Raw genomic sequence first — 18,945 nt, forward strand, 5'->3', positions numbered from 1 at the left:
TATGTCAGGGATAATATCATTCCATTTGGAAGAACTCGGCTTGGGGGTTGAAGCATGTGCAGTTTAGGACGCGTTGGAGAGAAAGGGTGAGAGTTGAAGATGTGGTGGGAACAGGTGTGCTGGCATCTGCTAGCATCCTCCAGTTGGGCAGGACAACTACCATTTTTGAGCACCTGCAATTGCTAGTGTGTAAAGTACTCCATGAGCATTATTTCATTTTACCTTCATATTAATCTTATAAGTAGCATTGGCTCTGTACAGAGGAGGAAAATGAAAAATGTGAAGCTCATGGGCTATGTGACCAGCCCGAATGAACCAGGTGCTCGGTGACTCCAGTTTTATTCCCCCAACACCTTGGATGATCAGTATCTTTTTCTCATACACTAGAAATAGTACTGAGGTTTGAGCTCCGGGTCAGTTCCCTGATACCTTTATTGTCTTGGATAAGTTGCATATCCTTTCTGATCATCTGCAAATCAAGATCTCCCAGGAATGCCTGGCTGGCATGGATCAGTGGTTAAGCATCGACCAATGAACATGTACCCAGGTTGCAGGTTTGATCCAGGAGGCAGCCAATCAATGATTCTCTCTCATCATTGATGTTTCTCTCTCTCTCTTTCTCTCTCTCTCTCTCTCCCTCTCTCTCTCTCTCTCTCTCCCTCTCTCTCCCTTCCTCTCTAAAATCAATAAAAATATATTTTAAAAAAAAATCTCCCAGCATGTGCTTTGCTTATCTGACCAAATTCTTGTGACTGGGATTTGCATATGATAATGTGCTGCCCTAATGTGGCAGGTTATTGACATGCGCATAAACAGCCTTTGTTCTTCTGTGGCCTTCTCTGGGCCCCTCCCTGACCTTTTCTGACTCCAAAAGCAACACTTGGGTCTGCTTTGCCAATAACAGCCTTGTTTTCATTATTTTGGGATAATTTGGTCCTGAAGTTGGAATAGAAATAGCCATTGAACATTCTGTCATGGGAATTTCAAAGATTCCATTTTTCTTCGGGAAAGAAGAAATGGGAGCCAACAGAACAGCAATTAAACCCATAGTTTAAAAACAACTGCTACTAAGGCACAGATGATATCATGCAATCGTTGGAATTTCTCCTGTTTTCTCAGGCTCGCAGAGCAGGCAGGGCAGCCCTCTGAAATCTCAAGCCAGCCAGCTGTCAGCTTCTGTTCCGGGGGTTGCCACTCCCTTGCATCTCTTTGGCAAAGTCCACTTTCCCACCACCCAAGTCTGCTGTGCTTAACTCCTAGCATAACCAGGAAACCAGGAGTGGGCTTGGTGCTGCTTCAGCCATCCAGGGTTCCTGTGGTGTCAAAGGGCTCTTGCTCCCTTGGGCAGCTTCCTGGCATGGAGACTCACTGGTCACGCAATAGGAACCATTAATGGAATAGTCTATGACCCAACAGATTATCCATCCAGCTCTCCTAATACCAGGTGGGTTGATATACCCTACAGGGAACAAAAGAAATGTATAGCCTACCTAATCCACATGTAATGTGCTAAAAAAATCCCAGTGTCCTCTATCCAGAAAGGAGGCTAACCAGGGGCATCAGACTGGGGCTACATCACTGCTAATAGCTGGCCATGGAAGCACAACATCTAATCTTATGACGAGTATGCCCATCTTGAGCAAGAGATTTCCTGGGGCCTAAAGTCCCACTACCATACCAGGAAGAAAGTTGACGTTTCCCTGAAAAGTGAATCATAGAATTGCCGTCTGACCCAACAATTCCATCCCTAGGTACATACCCTCCAAATTGAAAACAAGTACTTAAACAAAACATTGTACACAAATGTTCAAATACACAATAGTGAAAACAACACAGCTATCCACCCGTGGATGAATGGACATACACATCGCAGTATACTCACACAATGGAATATCATTCAGCCATAAAAAGAAATGAAGTACAGATTTGTGTTACACTGTGGACAGATTTTTAATACATTACGCTAAGTGAAAGAAGCCAGACACACAAGGCCACAAATTGTATGATTTCGTTTACGTAAAATACCCAGAATAGGTAAATCCATAGAAACAGACAGCAGATGGGTGGTCATCAGAGGTGGAGGGAGGAGGGAATGGGGAGGAACTGCTTAATTGGTAAGGGGCTTTATATTGGAGTAATGAAAATGTTTTGAAGCTAGATATAGGTGGTGGTTGCACAACATTATAAATGTACTGAATGCCTCTGAATTATTCAGTTTAAAATGGTTACTTTCATGGTATGTGAATTTCACCTAAATGTTAAAAAACAAAACCCTACTACTAAAGCCTACAACTTCCTATGAAATGAATAAAAAATATTAAAGAATACAGGCGGATCGATGAATGGGCAGACGTAAACATGTGATAAAGCACGAAGAATAAAGTGTTAATTACAAAATCCAGGTGGTAGGTAGATGGGTGTTCATTGCAAAATTCAATTTTCCATTGGGTTTCACAATTTTTATAAGGAAATAATAGAAAAGTAATACATGCGGTACTTGTCATCTCATCAGGGAGTTGGGAAGTAGGTACCCAAATGCTAGTCTCCAATATGGGGCTTCCGGGCTTGGACCCGACCAAGACATGTTTGGGAACTTGTCAGGATAAATGAGCTGAGCTTGTCCACTGCACGCCTTCCTCTCTTCCCCTTCTCACCCGTCTGTAGGTAATGCCACCTTTTCCTGATAATACCTGCCACTTACATCTGCTACAGCCAGAACCTGTACCAGGTGACTTACATTAATTTTCTCCAATCCTGATAACACCTAAAGTGGCTTACAGATGAGAAACCTTCTGTAATAACAAGTAAAACCGAACACAAAAAGGACATACGTTTCACTAGTATGTAAGCCCATTGTATAAGACGTAGAAAAACCGGCAGGCAAATGAATTCAGAGGGAACATAATGCTAACCTTGAAGGGCAGTTGATTAAAGGGCTCATGGGGGCACTTCTGGGCTGCATGCTGGGACCATTTTATTTCTTGATCTAGTGTTGATTCTATGAATAAATTCATATTGAAAATCCACTGAGCTGAACCATGCGCTCCTTTTTGTATGTATAAGATATATCAATACAAGTTTAATAAAACTAAATCAATGAACAGTTAAGTAGATTTAATCAGTAAAACCAAAAGCTAGTCTGTTGAAAAGATTAATTTTAAGAGGATGGGATTAAGATGTACAAATTGCCAGTTATAAAAATAGTCCCGGGGACGTAAAGGACAGCATAGAGAAAACAGCCAATACTATTGTAATAACTGTGTATGGTGTCAGATGGGTGCTGGACTTATTGGGGTGATCACTTCATCAGTTATATAAATAGCTAATCAGCATGTTGTACACCTGAAACTAATATAATAGTGTGTGTCAACAGTAATTGAAAAGTTTTTTAAATTGGAGAAAGAACACATTCTAGTTTAAACAATTTATAAAGGACTTAGGAATAAGAAAAGACATAACTGCCCATGTAGAGAGAGCTGCAATTTTACAGCAGACTCCTGTACACAGCTGTATCCCAATCAGGAATTCCAGGGCCTTGAAATCCTCGATGAAATGAATGCTTTCCTAAGAAAACAATGACACGAAGAGTGTAGGAGAGCAGCAGCCTATCAGAAACACTGCTGCTGTCAGGAGCCCAAACAATAGCTGAATTCATAACCCCTCTCCTCTCGTTAGCCTCTGGAGGGGCCACAGCCACATGCACCGCCTAACCAATTAGTGAATGGCTAGGGGCCTCTGTGAATTGCAGGCCCCTTGTCCTGCAGAAACTATAAAACCTGCCACAGAAAGAAGGTCGTCAGAGTCACTGATCAGAGTCTCTAAACCCATTTCTTGTGAAACTGCAGAGCACTGGGCTAAGACCTTGCCCTCCAGAGCCGAGACTGGAGTTATGTAGCCCCAAACCAAGGAACGCTTACAGCCACCCGAAGCTGGCAGAGGCAAGGAAGGACCCTCCCCGGGGGGCCTTCGGAGGCAGCAAGGCCCCGCCAGCACCTGCATGTCAGGATTCTGGGCTCCAGAAAATGGAGAGAAGCAATTTCTGTTGTTCCAAGCCACCCAGTGTGTGGCAATTGGTTACGGCAGCCACAGGAAACTAACTCAACCTCCACACTCCAGGTTAAAAACAGACCCCAGTAGAGTGAGCAAACCCAAGATCCCCCTACAGGCTTCAGAGATGTATCCTCACTCACCGGGTGGTCAGGAGGCCCATTGGCCAAGTAAAACCTCATCCCTGGAACAGTCATGGCTGCCAACCTCAGCCTCAATGGCCAGTCTCCCTTGGCCTTCTGCTGTCCATTGCCCCGGCTGATAGAAACCTCTCTCTCTCTCCCTCCCTCCCTCCTGCTGCTGCCCCATTTCATTCAAGCAACTGCTTGTTTTCTCCTGGGGACCTACGCAAACACTGATTTTCATGGTTGGTCTGACTGCTGATGCCTACCACTTAAGTTCAAGTCCCTCAATCCCTCAAAACGTAATGTGCTACCAATTACAGCATAATGAGTCACTGAGAATCATTTATTGCAAACACTTTAGCTCCCTATCTGGGATTCAAAGAAGGGGATATTAATTCTAGATATCCGATTCATTGAGAAATTTCCAATCTAGAATCACTATAGATCCCCCAGTTCCCAAAGGGGGTAATTTGGGGGACATGTGACAGAGTAACACGTTCATTCGCTCCCTATTTACTTAGTACCTACTTGCTACCAAGTACTTCGCCGGGTGTTGGAAATAGATGAATCAATGAAAGGAAGAGCTCATTGTCTCCTGTAGTCGGGGAAAGCCATTTAGTTGAAGAATTCGAGTACAATATGATAAGCATCCTCTTGTGGTATAAACAGGGCTGCTTAGGCGTCTCAGGGAGGGAGGGGCTGTTTCTGGAGATGGGGTAGGCCTTGAGCACAACAGTCTCATTTATTCCTCTAGATCAGTGGTTCTCGACCTTCCTAATGCCGCGACCCTTCCTTAAAAATACAGTTCCTCATGTTGTGGTAACCCCCAACCATAAAATTATTTTCGTTGCTACTTCATAACTGTAATGTTGCTACTGTTATGAATCGTCATGTAAATATCTGATATGCAGGATGTATTTTCATTGTTACAAATTGAACATAATTAAAGCATAGTGATGAATCACAAAAACAATACGTAATTATATATGTGTTTTCCGATGGTCTTAGGCGACCCCTGTGAAAGGGTCATTCGACCCCCAAAGGGGTCGCGACCCACAGGTTGAGAACCGCTGCTCTAGATGCAGCCTCCACCTTCCCCACCTGCTCTGTGCTCTTGGAGGTGTCCTCTAGGCACAGCATCCTCTGGGGTGCATGCCCCAGGCTTCCAGGTGGTTTCAATCAATGAGAGGCCCTCAGACGCTGGGGGAGTTTCCTCCTGACGCCCCGCAGGTTAGCAGGGGCCGCACTGTTCTGGCAGAGGCCGCAGCTTCTATCTGGAGGCCCCTCTCCGGAGTCTGACCATGTTCCAGGAACTGCTTCCTCTTTCCTGTCTCCAGCCCTTGCTGGCCTTGGGCTGCCTCGGCCTCCCATCTTGCTTTCCTGCCTCTCCCCTGCATCTCTGTAAAAGGTCTCCCCAGGCAGCATCCTTTAACCACGGATGGGAGTGTGCCGCCTGTCTCCTGCTGGGACCCTGCTGGAGCCTGGGGATGCTGCCCAGATGGGTGACCTTGGAATGATGTCCTGAAGAATAAGTGAGGTTTTACCAAGTGCCCACTTCCCCGCCCCCTTTTTTATTACTGATCTACCACTAAGAATGTTGCATCCATTAAGGCATAGATTATGGATGCACCACCTTAAAATTCTCCTGTAGTTCAGAAAAAATGATTTCAAACTTGGAAATAAGTAAAAGGATAATAGGGTGACCTGTGATCATGCAAGGATAGTTTCTAATAAGCCCATCGAATAGGTAGGGTGGGGTCCTCCAGGCTGAAGTAAGAACATTATCAAGGCTAGGGGAGGCCTGGGAGCTCACTGCCCATTTGGGGACTAACAAGTGCTGCTTCTCTTTTTATGGAGAGGCCTGGGGGCGGTGGGTGGTGGTGGGAAAGGAAACTGGAATGTTGAAAGGCCGTGGGTTCCATGCTAAGGCTTTTGAATGTTGTCCTCTGAGGGATGGGAAATTCAAAAGACACTGACAACATTTCATTGTCTTCAATTTCCAGATACAGTGGGGCCTTGACTTACGAGTGTCCCGACTAACGAGTTTTTCGAGATACGAGCCGTCTCTCGGCCAATTTTTTGCTTTGAGTTGCGAGCTAAAATTCGGGTTACGAGCCAGCTTCAGATACCTCACCGCTAGTTGGCGCAGTGAACGTCACAGTGAACGCCACAACATCAGCCCAGCATCACGTGTCTCACTCGTTCACTTTTTGATTTGACATACGAGTAATTTGAGTTACGAGCTCCATCACGGAACGAATTAAACTCGTAAGTCAAGGCCCCACTGTACCCAGGTCTTTCTACTAAACCTGTACTTCAGGAATCTGAGGCAGGTGTAGATCTGTGCTCTGAATTTATGCTTTATCGGTTTTGTGCTCTTTCTTGCTCGATGGTTAATAAAATTCACTCTCGGACTGTGAGTAGAGAAAAGCTGTTGACTTTTAAAAACATCAAATCACTTCAAAGGCTTTTCCTTCGACTAGTGCATTATATTATGGAAAAAGGGAAGATTACTCTTTTGATATATCACAGTTTCATCTGCTTACAGAAAATTTTACTGAACATGACAGTCGTTCACCACCTTATGAAAGGAGTGCTGAATCAGAATGGAGATTCTTAGCTCAGGTCTCAGGGAAAGGGGAAGGGGGGCTGGGGGAGAGTAGCAGAGGCCTGAATATGGGGGTGAGAAGGAAGGGGCATCGAGGAAGAGAGAAAGTTCAGAGCAGCGCTGCCCAATAGAAATGTCGCATAAACCAGGGACACAAGGCTCACGTGCAATTTTAAATGTGGTGGAAGCCACACTAAAGAAGTAAAAAGAGGTGCAAGCAACCCACACGTCCCTTGATGGGTGGATGGACAACGTGGTACATACATATAATGAAATACTATTCATGTAAAAAGGAAGGAAATTCTGACACGTGCAACAATGTGGATGAACCTTGAAGGTATTATGCTCAGTGAAATAAGCCAGTCATGAAAGACACGTACTGTATGATTCCACTTGCAGAAGGGTGCTTGCCAGAGAGTGAAGGAAAGAGGGGGTGGGGAACTGCTTCATGGTATAGAGTACGTTTTGCAAGATGAAAGGAATTGTAGCGATTGGTTGCACAATAATATGCATGCACTTAACACTACTGAGCTGCACACTTAAAACTGGCTAAGACGGGAAGTTCCATGCTATGTTTATTTTACCACAATTTTTTTTAAAGTAAAAAGAAATAGGTAAAATTAATTTTAGGAATATATTTCAAACATCATTTCAATGTGTCAATTAATATAAATTTATTGAAATAGTTTACATTTTTTACGGTAAATACTAAGCTGTTGAGACCTGGTGTGTATTTTTACACTATGGTACACCTTGGTTTAAACTAGCTACATTTCCTTTTAAAAATATATATATACTAGAGGCCCGGTGCACAAAATTTGTGCACTGGGGGTGGGGGGTGGGGAGGGGTTATGAACAAAATTAACTAACAAACACAATAGAAACAAACTTATAGATAGAGAACAGATTGACAGCTGTCAGAGGGGATGGGAGTTTCAGGTCTGGATGAAAAAGGTGGAATAAAAAACACACGTAAAAAACATTCATAGACACAGACAACAGTATGGTGATTACCAGAGGGGAAGGGGGTGGGGAGGTAGAAGAGGGTTCAGGGAAATAAATGGTGATGGAAGGAGACTTGACTTGGGGTGGTGAACACACAATACAATATACAGATGATGTATATAGAATTGTACACCTGAAATCTATATAATTTTATTAACCAATCTCACCCCAATAAGTTCAATAAAAATGTAGCTCCTGTAACCTAGCTCATTTAATTATGTGTGAACATACACAGATGCGCGCGCACACACACACACGCATGCCCAAAGGTTAGACGGGTTTAAAAGGCATTTTGTCTAAAAGCATCAGGTTGTTTCTTGTTGTTTAATATATTTTTATTGATTTCAGAGAGGAAGGGAGAGGGAGGGAGAGATAGAAACATCAATGATGAGACAGAATCATTGATCGGCTGCCTCCTGCATGCCCCCTACTGGGGATGGAGCCTGTAACCCGGACATGTGCCCGGACCAGGAATTGAACAGTGACCTCCTGGTTCATGGGTCGAAGCTTAACCACTGAGTCATGCCGGCTGGGCTGAACTAGTGCTCAGCAGCCACATGTGGCTAATGGCCACCATGTTGAATGGTGCAGGTCTAGGATCCTGAACCAGGAGGGGGCTCCACTGGGAATCTTATCCTTTCCTTACAAGTGCACCAATGACTGGCCCCATGGCGATATTTTCTTCATGACCTTCTACCTTTGAGTCAGGACCAGACATGACTGAGACCTAACTTTTCTGTGCAGCATCCTGGGAGGGGGATTCTAAAAGCCACCCAGACCCCTATGCTGCAAGAGACCAGAAGGGACCATGGAGCCCACCTCCACTTTCCTGGGGAAATCCCTTGCTGTGATGCTTGGCCCTCGATCCAGTGCTCACTTGTTGGTATCAGTGAGGTGCGGCCACAGATAACAGACGTCAGTCAGACTCCCTCACTCTGTGACCTCAGACAGGTGCATAACATGGCAGAGCCCGCGCTTCTTCGTTGGTAAAGTAGAGATAAGGATGGTGGCCTCTTATAAGGCCGTTGTGAGAAATAACTCAAAATGCACACGCAGAGTTTCCGTCAAAAGTGACTGGTGCGTGGTGAATACTTATTCATTTTGTTATAAAAATCACCACCATCATCATTATCATCATTACTCTGGTGCATTCTAGCTGTATAGCAGTGTTTAGACTTTCAATCATTCCCATGCCAATGATAACTGAGTTGATGGTGCCGTGATTAAGAACACAGACTCAGAGTTAAACTGCTTGGGCTCAAATTGTCGTCCTGACACTTTCAAGTGGCATGAGACTCTTTTCTCAATGCCTTCGCCTCCTTGTCCCCTGGCCCCAGTCATGAGGCTCTGTCTACCCTGCAGCATCACCTCCTCCTGTCTCAATTTTCAAATCTGTGAAATGGGAATAGTAATAGTCAACACTGCATAAAATTGTTGTGAGGATTAGATGCACTCATGTAGATGGAAGACTTAAAACGTCCTGGCACCTGGCAAACCTTTGGTAAGTGGAAGATGTTATTAATGGGGATGTGCAATAAATAAAGCAGAAACTCTATTTGCTCTCCCAGAGGATAATCTTGCAGAAAAGCTAGACCTTAAAGCGACAATACAGTAAAGATCACCCTGGCCAGTTTGCTCAGTGGTTACAGCGTTGGCACACAGACCAAAGGGTCCAGGGTTTGATTCCCCATCAAGGGCAAGTACCTCGGTTGCAGGTTCCCCAGCCTTGGTCGGGGTGTATGCAGGAGGCAACCAATTGATGTGTCTTTCTCACATCGATGTTTCTTTCTCTCTCTCTCTCTCTCTCTCTCTCTCTCTCCCTTTCTCCCTCCCTCCACCCTCCCTTCACTCTCTGTAGAAATCAATGGGGAAAAAATCCTCCATTGAGGATTTTAAAAATTAATAATAACAATACAATAAAGATTGAGGAGTGTTATCAGATGGAATGTCCTTACTAAAGTCTTGTTTAAACTCATTGCTACAATCTAAAGCCTCTTGTCCTCTCCTCGGCAGACCAAGGCCCTATTCGCTGGCCTATAGTGAGCACACTGGTCTGTCCATCCCCGGAAGCAGCAAGACCGCCTTTCCTTCTCAGACCACGGCCCCGCCAGGTGCCACTGGCCCACCAGTTTCGAGAAGCAGCGCTTCTGTTAAGCCCTCGCAGGCTGAACGAGTCCATAGCGCCCCTAACACACCTACATTTCTCAGACCTGCTCTCACTCGGGCAGGAAAATCTTGTTCCCCAGATACTGCCACTTGCCACTGGCGTAGGTGGGGGTGGGCTAGTGCACGCTGGGCTTCTGCATGGCACCCCTCTTGGCTTTTGCACAAATGATTACGGAATAAAAAAGAGATTAGCACTGAAGCAGTTTATGGTGAGCTACACAGGAGGCCGGACCAGCACCGCTTAATCTCCAAATTGGCCAGATAGCAGAGAAGAGGATATAAAAGAAGTAAATTGTTGGTAAAATTGTCCTTATAGGAGGGAGGGAGGCTAAAAGGCGCTTTTACAGCTCTTGTCTGATAAGAGCTGGCATTCGGCCCTGGCTGCCCTCCGTCATTAAAGCCTGTGCAGTTGGGAGAAGAACACACAGCATTTCCATTTTCCTCCCAACAACTTGGCTAGTCCTCACCTTCCCCAGGAGCAGCTGCCCCACCACCCCTTATGAGTTCACCTCGGTGCAGGCTCTGTCAGGGGTGGAAGGGCTTGGAGACCATTCTGGGCTGGTTTCCTCTTCCATGGCCCTACTCATCCTTCTGGGAAGCCCTGGCACAGGACGGAGAGCTTTACGGGCCGCCCCCCTCCCGCCCCGCCTGCCCCCAGCACCTACGGAGATGCAACAGGGAGGCTGCTGAACTTGGGTTCCTTGTGTGAGGCACTGACACAGGGAGCGAACCTGGGAAGTTGCAGAATTGTCCCAGGGAGAGGGATATTGCCTGGCTTCATCAGACTCAACAGCCAGCTTAACAAAAGGGACGAGTACCTTCTTATAACTCCTAATTTGGGGGGGGGGGGGGGATAATCTAATGTGTATAAGGCTCTAGATAAAACTAATATCAAAATAAATGGAGATGTATATACCATATTACTGATGGTTTTGGACACTGGAAATAGGTCTCAGAGAACAGTTTGTTAATAGGAAGGAAAAGACACAAAAATGTTCATTTTTTTTACCCTCCCTAATGTCAACGTTAAAAATTCATTCCCCCCTCCGATTTTTTATTTTTTAAAGAAAGGGAAGTAAAACCGCTCTATGCACAGACATATTCACAGTGGCATTACAATTATGGAAAAACTAGAAGCAATTTAAATAGCTAACAATCGCTAAACAGATTACAGAATATCCATTTAAGGGATCAATCCACTTAATCCAGCCCCACAATTAACCATCCGTGTGAAAGCAGGACTGGAAGATGAGAAAGTATTTATGGAATAATACTGGGGCAAGAAGCAGAGATCAGGACTATATCTAGACTGTGGTTACAACTGTGTCACAAAAGGCCTGCGGGGAGAGCAAAGAGGAGAACCAGGGGTGCTAAAAGGGTAAGATTAGGAGACAGTCTTTTAAAAACACTTCATAATATTTCCACAATGCATTGTTACTAGCAATGAAAACATAAATACTAACAGAGCCTGGGCATCAGACTCCGCATCTTGACGCATTTCTTTGGCTTTCCCTGGGTTGCCTAAGTTAGATCCTCCCAACCTGGGTGGCAAGAGGCCCCTAGCCACTCCTCCCCAGCTCTGAGCAGCCTCACCTGTCTACCCTGCAGGGCCATGGCGCGAGAAAGGTGGCAGGGCAGGGCCTCAGTGAGAAGATTCCCATGATGCCTGGTTCACATTTCATGCACACCCTCCCCCTCGCCCCTCCCCCTCGCCATAGCAACTTCGGAGCTAGGGCTCTGACCCTCCAGTGTAACAGCCTTCAGTGCTGCATCCCACCATTGGCTGACAGCTCTCCTCCCAGCCAAGTCCCAGCGTGAAGTGTCTCAGACTCCCACACTCTCATTACACACGGCTGCTCAAAGCCAAGTGTCCCTCCCTGCTCCCCCTCCCCCAGAAGGGAACTTTTACGCATTTACTGCAGACATTCGAGCATTTAAACATTCAGCACCAAGCGCTCAGCCATAGCAAAGCTTCTAAAGAGAGAAGCAAGGGTAGGGAAACAAACAAGAAACTGACAACGGTGTCTTCTGATAACCAGAATGCAAGCAAGTTTAGGGCCAGGTGGGTTGACGCTCTGCACACTGTGTAGCATCACTAACAATAACCCAGAGATACGAGCCGGCTCCCGATGCAGAGACAACCTGGGGCCGGTTGCACCGGTGCTTTAAAGCAAAACAAATTCTCTTCTGTCCTTTCTCAGCTTCAGTCTATCCAAGAGGTTCCCAGGAAATTTCAGGCTTGCTTTAAAAAAACAAATCAAAACATTGAAAATATTCCCCAAAGTTCAACATGGCATCAGCCCTGGCATCCCTCAGACACCTGCTTCTCTGCCCCGGGCTGACAAGATGCACGAGAGCCGTGCTCTTCCGGGCCGGGCTGTGCTTACGGAACTCCTGTACCTGCGAGGTTAAACTGCCCTGGATTTGGTGCTGTTCGCTACAGACAACTCGAGCTGAGAACCAGAGATGCAAAAGTGCCCCTTGCCCTTCTGTGGCTAGCGGGATGTAAATGCCCCATAGGAGCGCGGCGGGATGGCAAAGGCATGGAGATCGACACATCCACAAAAGAAAGTTGGGAAAGAAACCTTCTGGGGGAGTCCGTTCGCCCTGGACAGCTCTCTCGGGCTGAGGTGTCTTTCTGCCGCACAGCCCACTCTCAAGGATGAAGAAGAAGAAAAGAAATATTGCCCACCTGCTGCTCGCATCTATTAGCATCAGCGGAGGACCTGCGAGTGCGTGTGGGCACACGCCTGCACCTCTTTTGGAAGAGGAGGGCAGATCCCGAATGCACTTGTTAATTGTGCGAACCATCCCTCCCACTCCAGCCACAAAGCCCCAACCCACAGGCGCTCGCCCACCTCCCCGCCGAGCCCCCTCCGCAGCATTCCTTCCCCAGCTGCAGAGAAATCATCAGTTGCTACTCACATGTGGCAGCTTCAGCCTTCCTTTACCTCTTCCCAGCCTGTGCACGGGCTCCGGGCTCGGAGGCAGCTGCTGCGGCTGCTGCGGCGGCTGCTGCTGCTTTTCCTGTTGCAAGTGAAACAAGCCCTCATCGACAGAGATGGTTTTCCTCTGGGCTGCTTTGTCTGCGATTCCCCAGATGAATGCCGCCTTGTTTATGTCATTATCCGAGTTCGATAGCTCCCCGAGTGCAGGCAGGGCTTTGGGGCTGTCCTCTTCCACCGGCTGGGCTTCTGGAGAGAGAAACAACAGACCTGAAACTGACAACTGATCAACTGATCACATGAACACACTCCAGGGGATGGCAACCCAAGACTCCGAGGTGGCACGTTCGCTCGCAACGATACGGTGCACAGCCGTGGGTCGTCTGTCTTCTCCTGGCACCGCGAGCCTGACCAAGCTGAAGAGACATTATCTCTGAACTTAAGGGCTGCCAGAATGGCTCCAGGTGAAGCGATGTGGGCTTTACAAAGTGCGAGATCACAGCAGGATCCTGCCACTCTCAGCCCCGGTCCACGTTATTGAACCTTATCCGTAAGGGGGACAATAGCATTTGGAGGTGAAAAGTTCAAACTTTCAGTCAGGCCGAAGTTTATATACAGGGAAGTGAACTTAGGTTCGAATGTGAGCTCCACCTATTTGCTGTGTGGTTTGGGCAAAATCCTTAACCTCTCTAGTCTCTTTCTTTATCTGCCTATTAGGGATAATAACACTTACCCTACAGGAGAGCAGCAAGAAGTAGGTGAGACGAGACGGTATAAATAAATCATTAAGCACAATGCGTGTCCGTAAGAGAAAGAAAGGCCCCCTCACCCTGGAGCAGCAGTTGCTCACTTGGGGGACGTTTCATCTCTTCATGAAGAAACTTGTGATTGTACTAGAAAATATCAGGATCATTCCAATGGCCCATGTCATTCAGCAAAAACAGATTATGATATGACATATCTGGGTAAGCCTGAATTTTCAGGTCTCAATCATGCCAGAATGTGGGATGTCCATTTCTCAGATACACGAAACGGAACCACCGGCTCATCAAAGTCACTCGGCAAGAAGACGCTCCCTTAGAAACAGTCTTGTGAGAACAGAACAGGAATCTACTCTCATGCACGCTCTTTGTTTAGGAGAGTTGTGATGTCTCATGACTGACAGGTTTTGACCAGGGGATCCTCAGTAGAGAAATCCCTATTCGTTTCAAAGAGTGAAAGAGAGTGTGTCCGAGGAATGAGAAAAGCCAGACTGTGACCACCCAAGTGCACCTCTGAGACACTCGAGTCCTAGCTTCTCTCTTCCCCACGGAGGTCACTGGTGTCCAGGGGCTGGTCATGACTGGCACATCTCCCATTTCCCCCTATCCCCAAAGCAGCAGAAGAAAGCTTGAACAAGTGCCGGTTGCTGTCTGGGGGGAATTTCTACCACATCGAGGTCGATCCAGGGGAGCCAACATAAAGGAGACCCAGGGTTGGCAAAGGGTTTAGCCCTGTCTCCCATGATCCACCTGACGCTGCACAGGAGTGAGAAGGGATGTATGCTTTTAGGCCCAGAGCACATGCCACTGCCCTCCAGGTCAATCAGGATGAAGAAACAAATGGGGAAAGCCTAGACCAGAGAAGTTACTGATCGAGTCTTCTCTCATGGGTCTGATGACCATTGAAAATATGAAGAGAAGCCGAAACCGGTTTGGCTCAGTGGATAGAGCGTCGGCCTATGGACTGAAAGGTCCCAGGTTCGATTCCGGTCAAGGGCATGTACCTGGGTTGCGGGCACATCCCCAGTGGGAGATGTGCAGGAGGCAGCTGATCGATGTTTCTCTCCCATCGATGTTTCTAACTATCTATCTCTCTCCCTTCCTCTCTGTAAAAAAATCAATAAAATATATTTTTTAAAAAAAAAGAAAAGAAAATATGAAGAGAATATGGGGGAGGCCAATAAATAACAAAACAGTCAATAAAATCCCAAACAGCTTCCTTCTAAGAGCTTAGATATGAATGCCGCATCCATTTGTAGCTAGGGTTCAGGATCTGAAGAAAGGACTGAGCACAGATGAATACACTAGACAAGAAATATGAATTTAGAAGGCATAGGGGGCCAGGCGGAAAACTTTTCTCTAGTGGAGAAGCTCCCCCAAAACTCAGTCCAGTCTGCTTTTTATCCACTTGTATACACATTTCTCCTTTAGGAATGCAAACAGGCATATCAAAGGTAAAGTTTGGTAAACAGTAAAAGGATTATCAGGTTAGGGAATTGCCTTGAGCCATTTGGCCAACAGCAGGGCAATATTATGCTTTCAGCCCTGCTGAATATCAAAGTCCATGGGACTTTTGGCATTAATATGCCAACTACTGTTAGTCTTACCCTCTGGCACTTACACAGTCTCAGTAAGATCCCAGAAACATGGAAGGACCATTTACTGAGGAGTGGGTACAGTGTCTGCTACTTTGTAAATACTCAATGACTGTTAGCATTTAATAATACTCATCACCAGTAAGAAGGGAGATAGAGGAATTGCTTACAGTTTGAGCTCATTAATTGTACCAGATGACACTAACATTTTATGCATGTTGTCTCATTTAATTCTCAACCTGCAGTCTATCAGCAATTTCTGATGGCTCTACCTTTAACTGTTAGACTCAGAATCTGACCATCTCTCACTTTCTCCATGGTTACTCACCTAGTCCAAGACTCCATGAATTCTTCCTGGTTCATATCAATAGCCTCGGTAACTGTTCCCTTTCACCCTTTCCCTCCTAGTTAATTGTCAATAGAGTGCGATCTTTGAAAACTGAGAGCCAGACCATACCACTCCTCTGCTCAAAACTCTCCAAAAGCTTCCACCTCCTTTAGAAAAGAAGGCCAGTGTCCTTATTGAACTACAAGGTCCTACAAGGTCTGGCCCTCTGCCTCCCCTCTTCTTACACCTCTTTGAGCTCATCTCCCCATTACTCTCCCCATTACTCCTGACACCCTAGATATGCAGCCCTCTTGCTGCTCTTTGAACACACCATGTGACCCACCCCAGGGCCTTTGACCTTACCATTTTCTGTACTTGGAGAACTCTATCCCCATATATCTACCTGATTTATTTCTTCACTCCTTCAGCCCTCTTTCTAATGGCACTTTCTCAGTGACATCGTCCCTGATCATCCTATTTAAAATCACTCTCTTCCCAACACTCCCTTTCCCCCACCTGTTTTTTTTTTCCATTGTATTAACCACCAAGTAACATACTCCACTTTCTCAGTGACATCGTCCCTGGTCATCCTATTTAAAGTCACTCTCTTCCCGACACTCCCTTTCCCCAACCTGTGTTTTTTTTTCCATTGTATTAACCACCAAGTAACATACTATATATTTCCTTCTTTTTTTTTTTTGGAGCATGTTGGTTGTCTCCCAAAGTCTCTCCCTGTGAGAATGTAAGCTTGAGGAGGGTAGACTTCTAAAACTCTTTATCTCACTGCTGTACACAGCCTAAGGGAGAGCCAGCACTTAGTATGTGCTCATTAAATATTTCTCTAATTGAGGAACAGAACTAAAGAGATTAAATCCTCTGTCAACGGTCACAGAGTTAATATCTCAGAGTTGGACTTAAGCAAACATTCCTGCTTCTATAGCCCTTATTCTTCCCACTGCACCAGCAATGCCTATCAAAAGGTTATGCAAACTTTTACAGACTGTCTACTAAAGCAATATCTTAATTTCTAGTGACTATTGGGTCTTATGCTACATTTCAATGGCATCAGTCTACGTTTTTGTCATTGCTTGCTAACATTTCTATTAGCAAAATATTTTTGTGAGCTTCAAGTATATTTTACCAAAGGGAAGAAGAGCCACTTTATTTCTTTGAACAGATTTATTGAAATCAATGTTCTGGCTGAAATGAAAATTTTCTTTATGGCAGATGTCCTTGGCTGTTCATTTTGAAATAAGAAGCAATCTCTAACACTTTCTAAGTTTCTTTTGTGCACGGAATTATTTGAGAAAAAAATAAACAATGCCCTGAAGTAACTGAATTTTTGAAACATATTTTAGAAGTGGTGGTTGGGGGACAAGAGACGCTGTGAATAGTTTTCAACAATATGTGGGAACATGAATTCACTTTTCATTTGTAACTTTCATTTGTTACTTTGAAGATTTCTTAATGTAGACAAATCTCTTCACCAGGAAGACAGGCTGTCCTCAGAGGGCATACAGGAAGAGACCTTTCCTGTGGGGGAACGCTGATGAGGTGGCAGAGGTCTCTGGCTCAGGAGTCAGAAAGTCTAAGTCCCATTCTCAGTTCTGTCCTTGACCATTGAGGTGACTTTGGGGAAAGTCCTTCCATCCACTTAGTCTTTGTTCTATAACTCTAGAAGGAAGAGGTTGGATGAGCTTATCTCTGTTATCTCTTCCAGGATTAAATTTTTGTTAGACCATGTGCTCGGTCTCCAATTGTGAGGGTGAACATGCTCCATACGGCAACCCAGTGATGGATAACTGAGTTCTAGAAGGTAGACTCTGGTAACAAGCAGACCAAATCCAGCTGGTCTATGCCAGGATGTATTCATTCATTCATTCATTCATTCATTCACTCATTCATTCTCTTATCGAGTACCTATTATACATCTGCCACTCTGTTACATGTCTGAGTATACAAAGAAGAGTAAAACAGTCTTTGTATTAAGTTGTTCATAAAGTTCCATAATTGTCTATTAGTATAGGAAACCCACAGATAGTTATGATGCTCTGACGGTGGGGAAAACAGAGAAGGATCACTTGATTAAGTCTGGGACTTAGGGGTGACTTTTTGAAGGAAGTGACCCTTGAGCTGAATCTTGAAGAAAGGAGTTGTCCAGGAGGAAGGTAGAAATGAATGAAATGGGTAGTCCAGATGGAGAACTGAAAGCTGTCAGAATTTGCCCATGTTTAACCAATTGAGATTTTGGGGTAGAAATAATAACTTTATATCTTACTTCTCTTGCTCTTCTCTAACAATTTAAAAGTTCTTTATTCATCACAAAGATAGAAAAAGAGATATTTGAGCATCAGAGTCTGTTCAATAGCATTGTATGCAAAGGAAGGCAAAGGAAGTGAGATCTGGACATTATCCTTCAATGCCTTTGCTACTGTCATCCTTGTCTCCTGCCACCTGCTGACCCTCACTATTCTGCTGAATAACACATCCTATGTGTTAACGTTCATCAAGCAGAAATGTCATGGGCTGAGTCAATCTTGCATGAGGAAATGTTTTATCACGAGGATTGGGGAGACGGGTACCAGACATCCTGAACCTAAGTCCTGGCTCAGACTCACTTTCTTCATCTGTAAAATGGAAGATAATAATGGTACTTACTTCAGTGGTTTGCGAATTAACTGAAATAATCCACATAAAGCTCTTAGCACAATGCCTGGCATGGGGAAAGAGCTTGATCAATTCTCACAGATTAGTTCAGGCATCTGCACTTGCTCAGAAATCCGTAAAGTAATTTAGTGTTGGGTTCATTGACTAGATACACTCTCCATATTAAACTAAGAAAATTGGAATTAAATTTTTATGCTTGAACTACATTGCAGGAATCATTGCTCAAGCAATTTTAAAGCTATCCTATCAAATCTTGACATGCCAATTTTCAGTTACTGGGACACTGGCAGACAAGACTAAGACACGTGTTTAGCCAGTGGATTCATGAGGTAAGATTAGGGGCTTGATTGCCCAGGATACTTCTTTCCTTAATGTCACTGGATATTGGCAAACCCTTTTCCATTTGAGTCTCTTACAGGTAGGAGTTAGGGGTCTGTCTTCAACTTTATATGCCTAGTGTTTAGAACAGTATGTGGCCCTCAGACAAGCCTTACACTGGCCTACCACTGAGACCTTGTAGAAAACCCATTGCACATGTTCACTGGCTGTTCATCATTGCAGAGGTTCAGGACAACTCTGTATCTATGATGCCAAGTCGCTGTTATAGAACACTAGAGGCCTGGTGCATGAATTCATGCACCAGTGGGGTCCCTCGGCCTGGCCTGCAGGATTAGGCTAAAACCGGCTCTCCCACATCC

General features: G+C 45.2%; 1 protein-coding gene across 1 annotated transcript in view; it reads right to left on the minus strand.

Moving 5' to 3' along the window:
• Window positions 1-18,945, minus strand: part of ANKFN1 (ankyrin-repeat and fibronectin type III domain containing 1) — a 450,804-nt gene that overhangs the window by 313,066 nt on the left and 118,793 nt on the right. The window contains exon 3 of the mRNA XM_005872543.2: window positions 12,877-13,145. Coding sequence (XP_005872605.1) covers window positions 12,877-13,145 — 269 coding nt within the window. The remainder of the gene's footprint in view (window positions 1-12,876; window positions 13,146-18,945) is intronic.

Source organism: Myotis brandtii, unplaced genomic scaffold, assembly GCF_000412655.1.
Source record: "Myotis brandtii unplaced genomic scaffold, ASM41265v1 scaffold383, whole genome shotgun sequence".
In the NCBI taxonomy this organism is placed as follows: domain Eukaryota; kingdom Metazoa; phylum Chordata; class Mammalia; order Chiroptera; family Vespertilionidae; genus Myotis; species Myotis brandtii.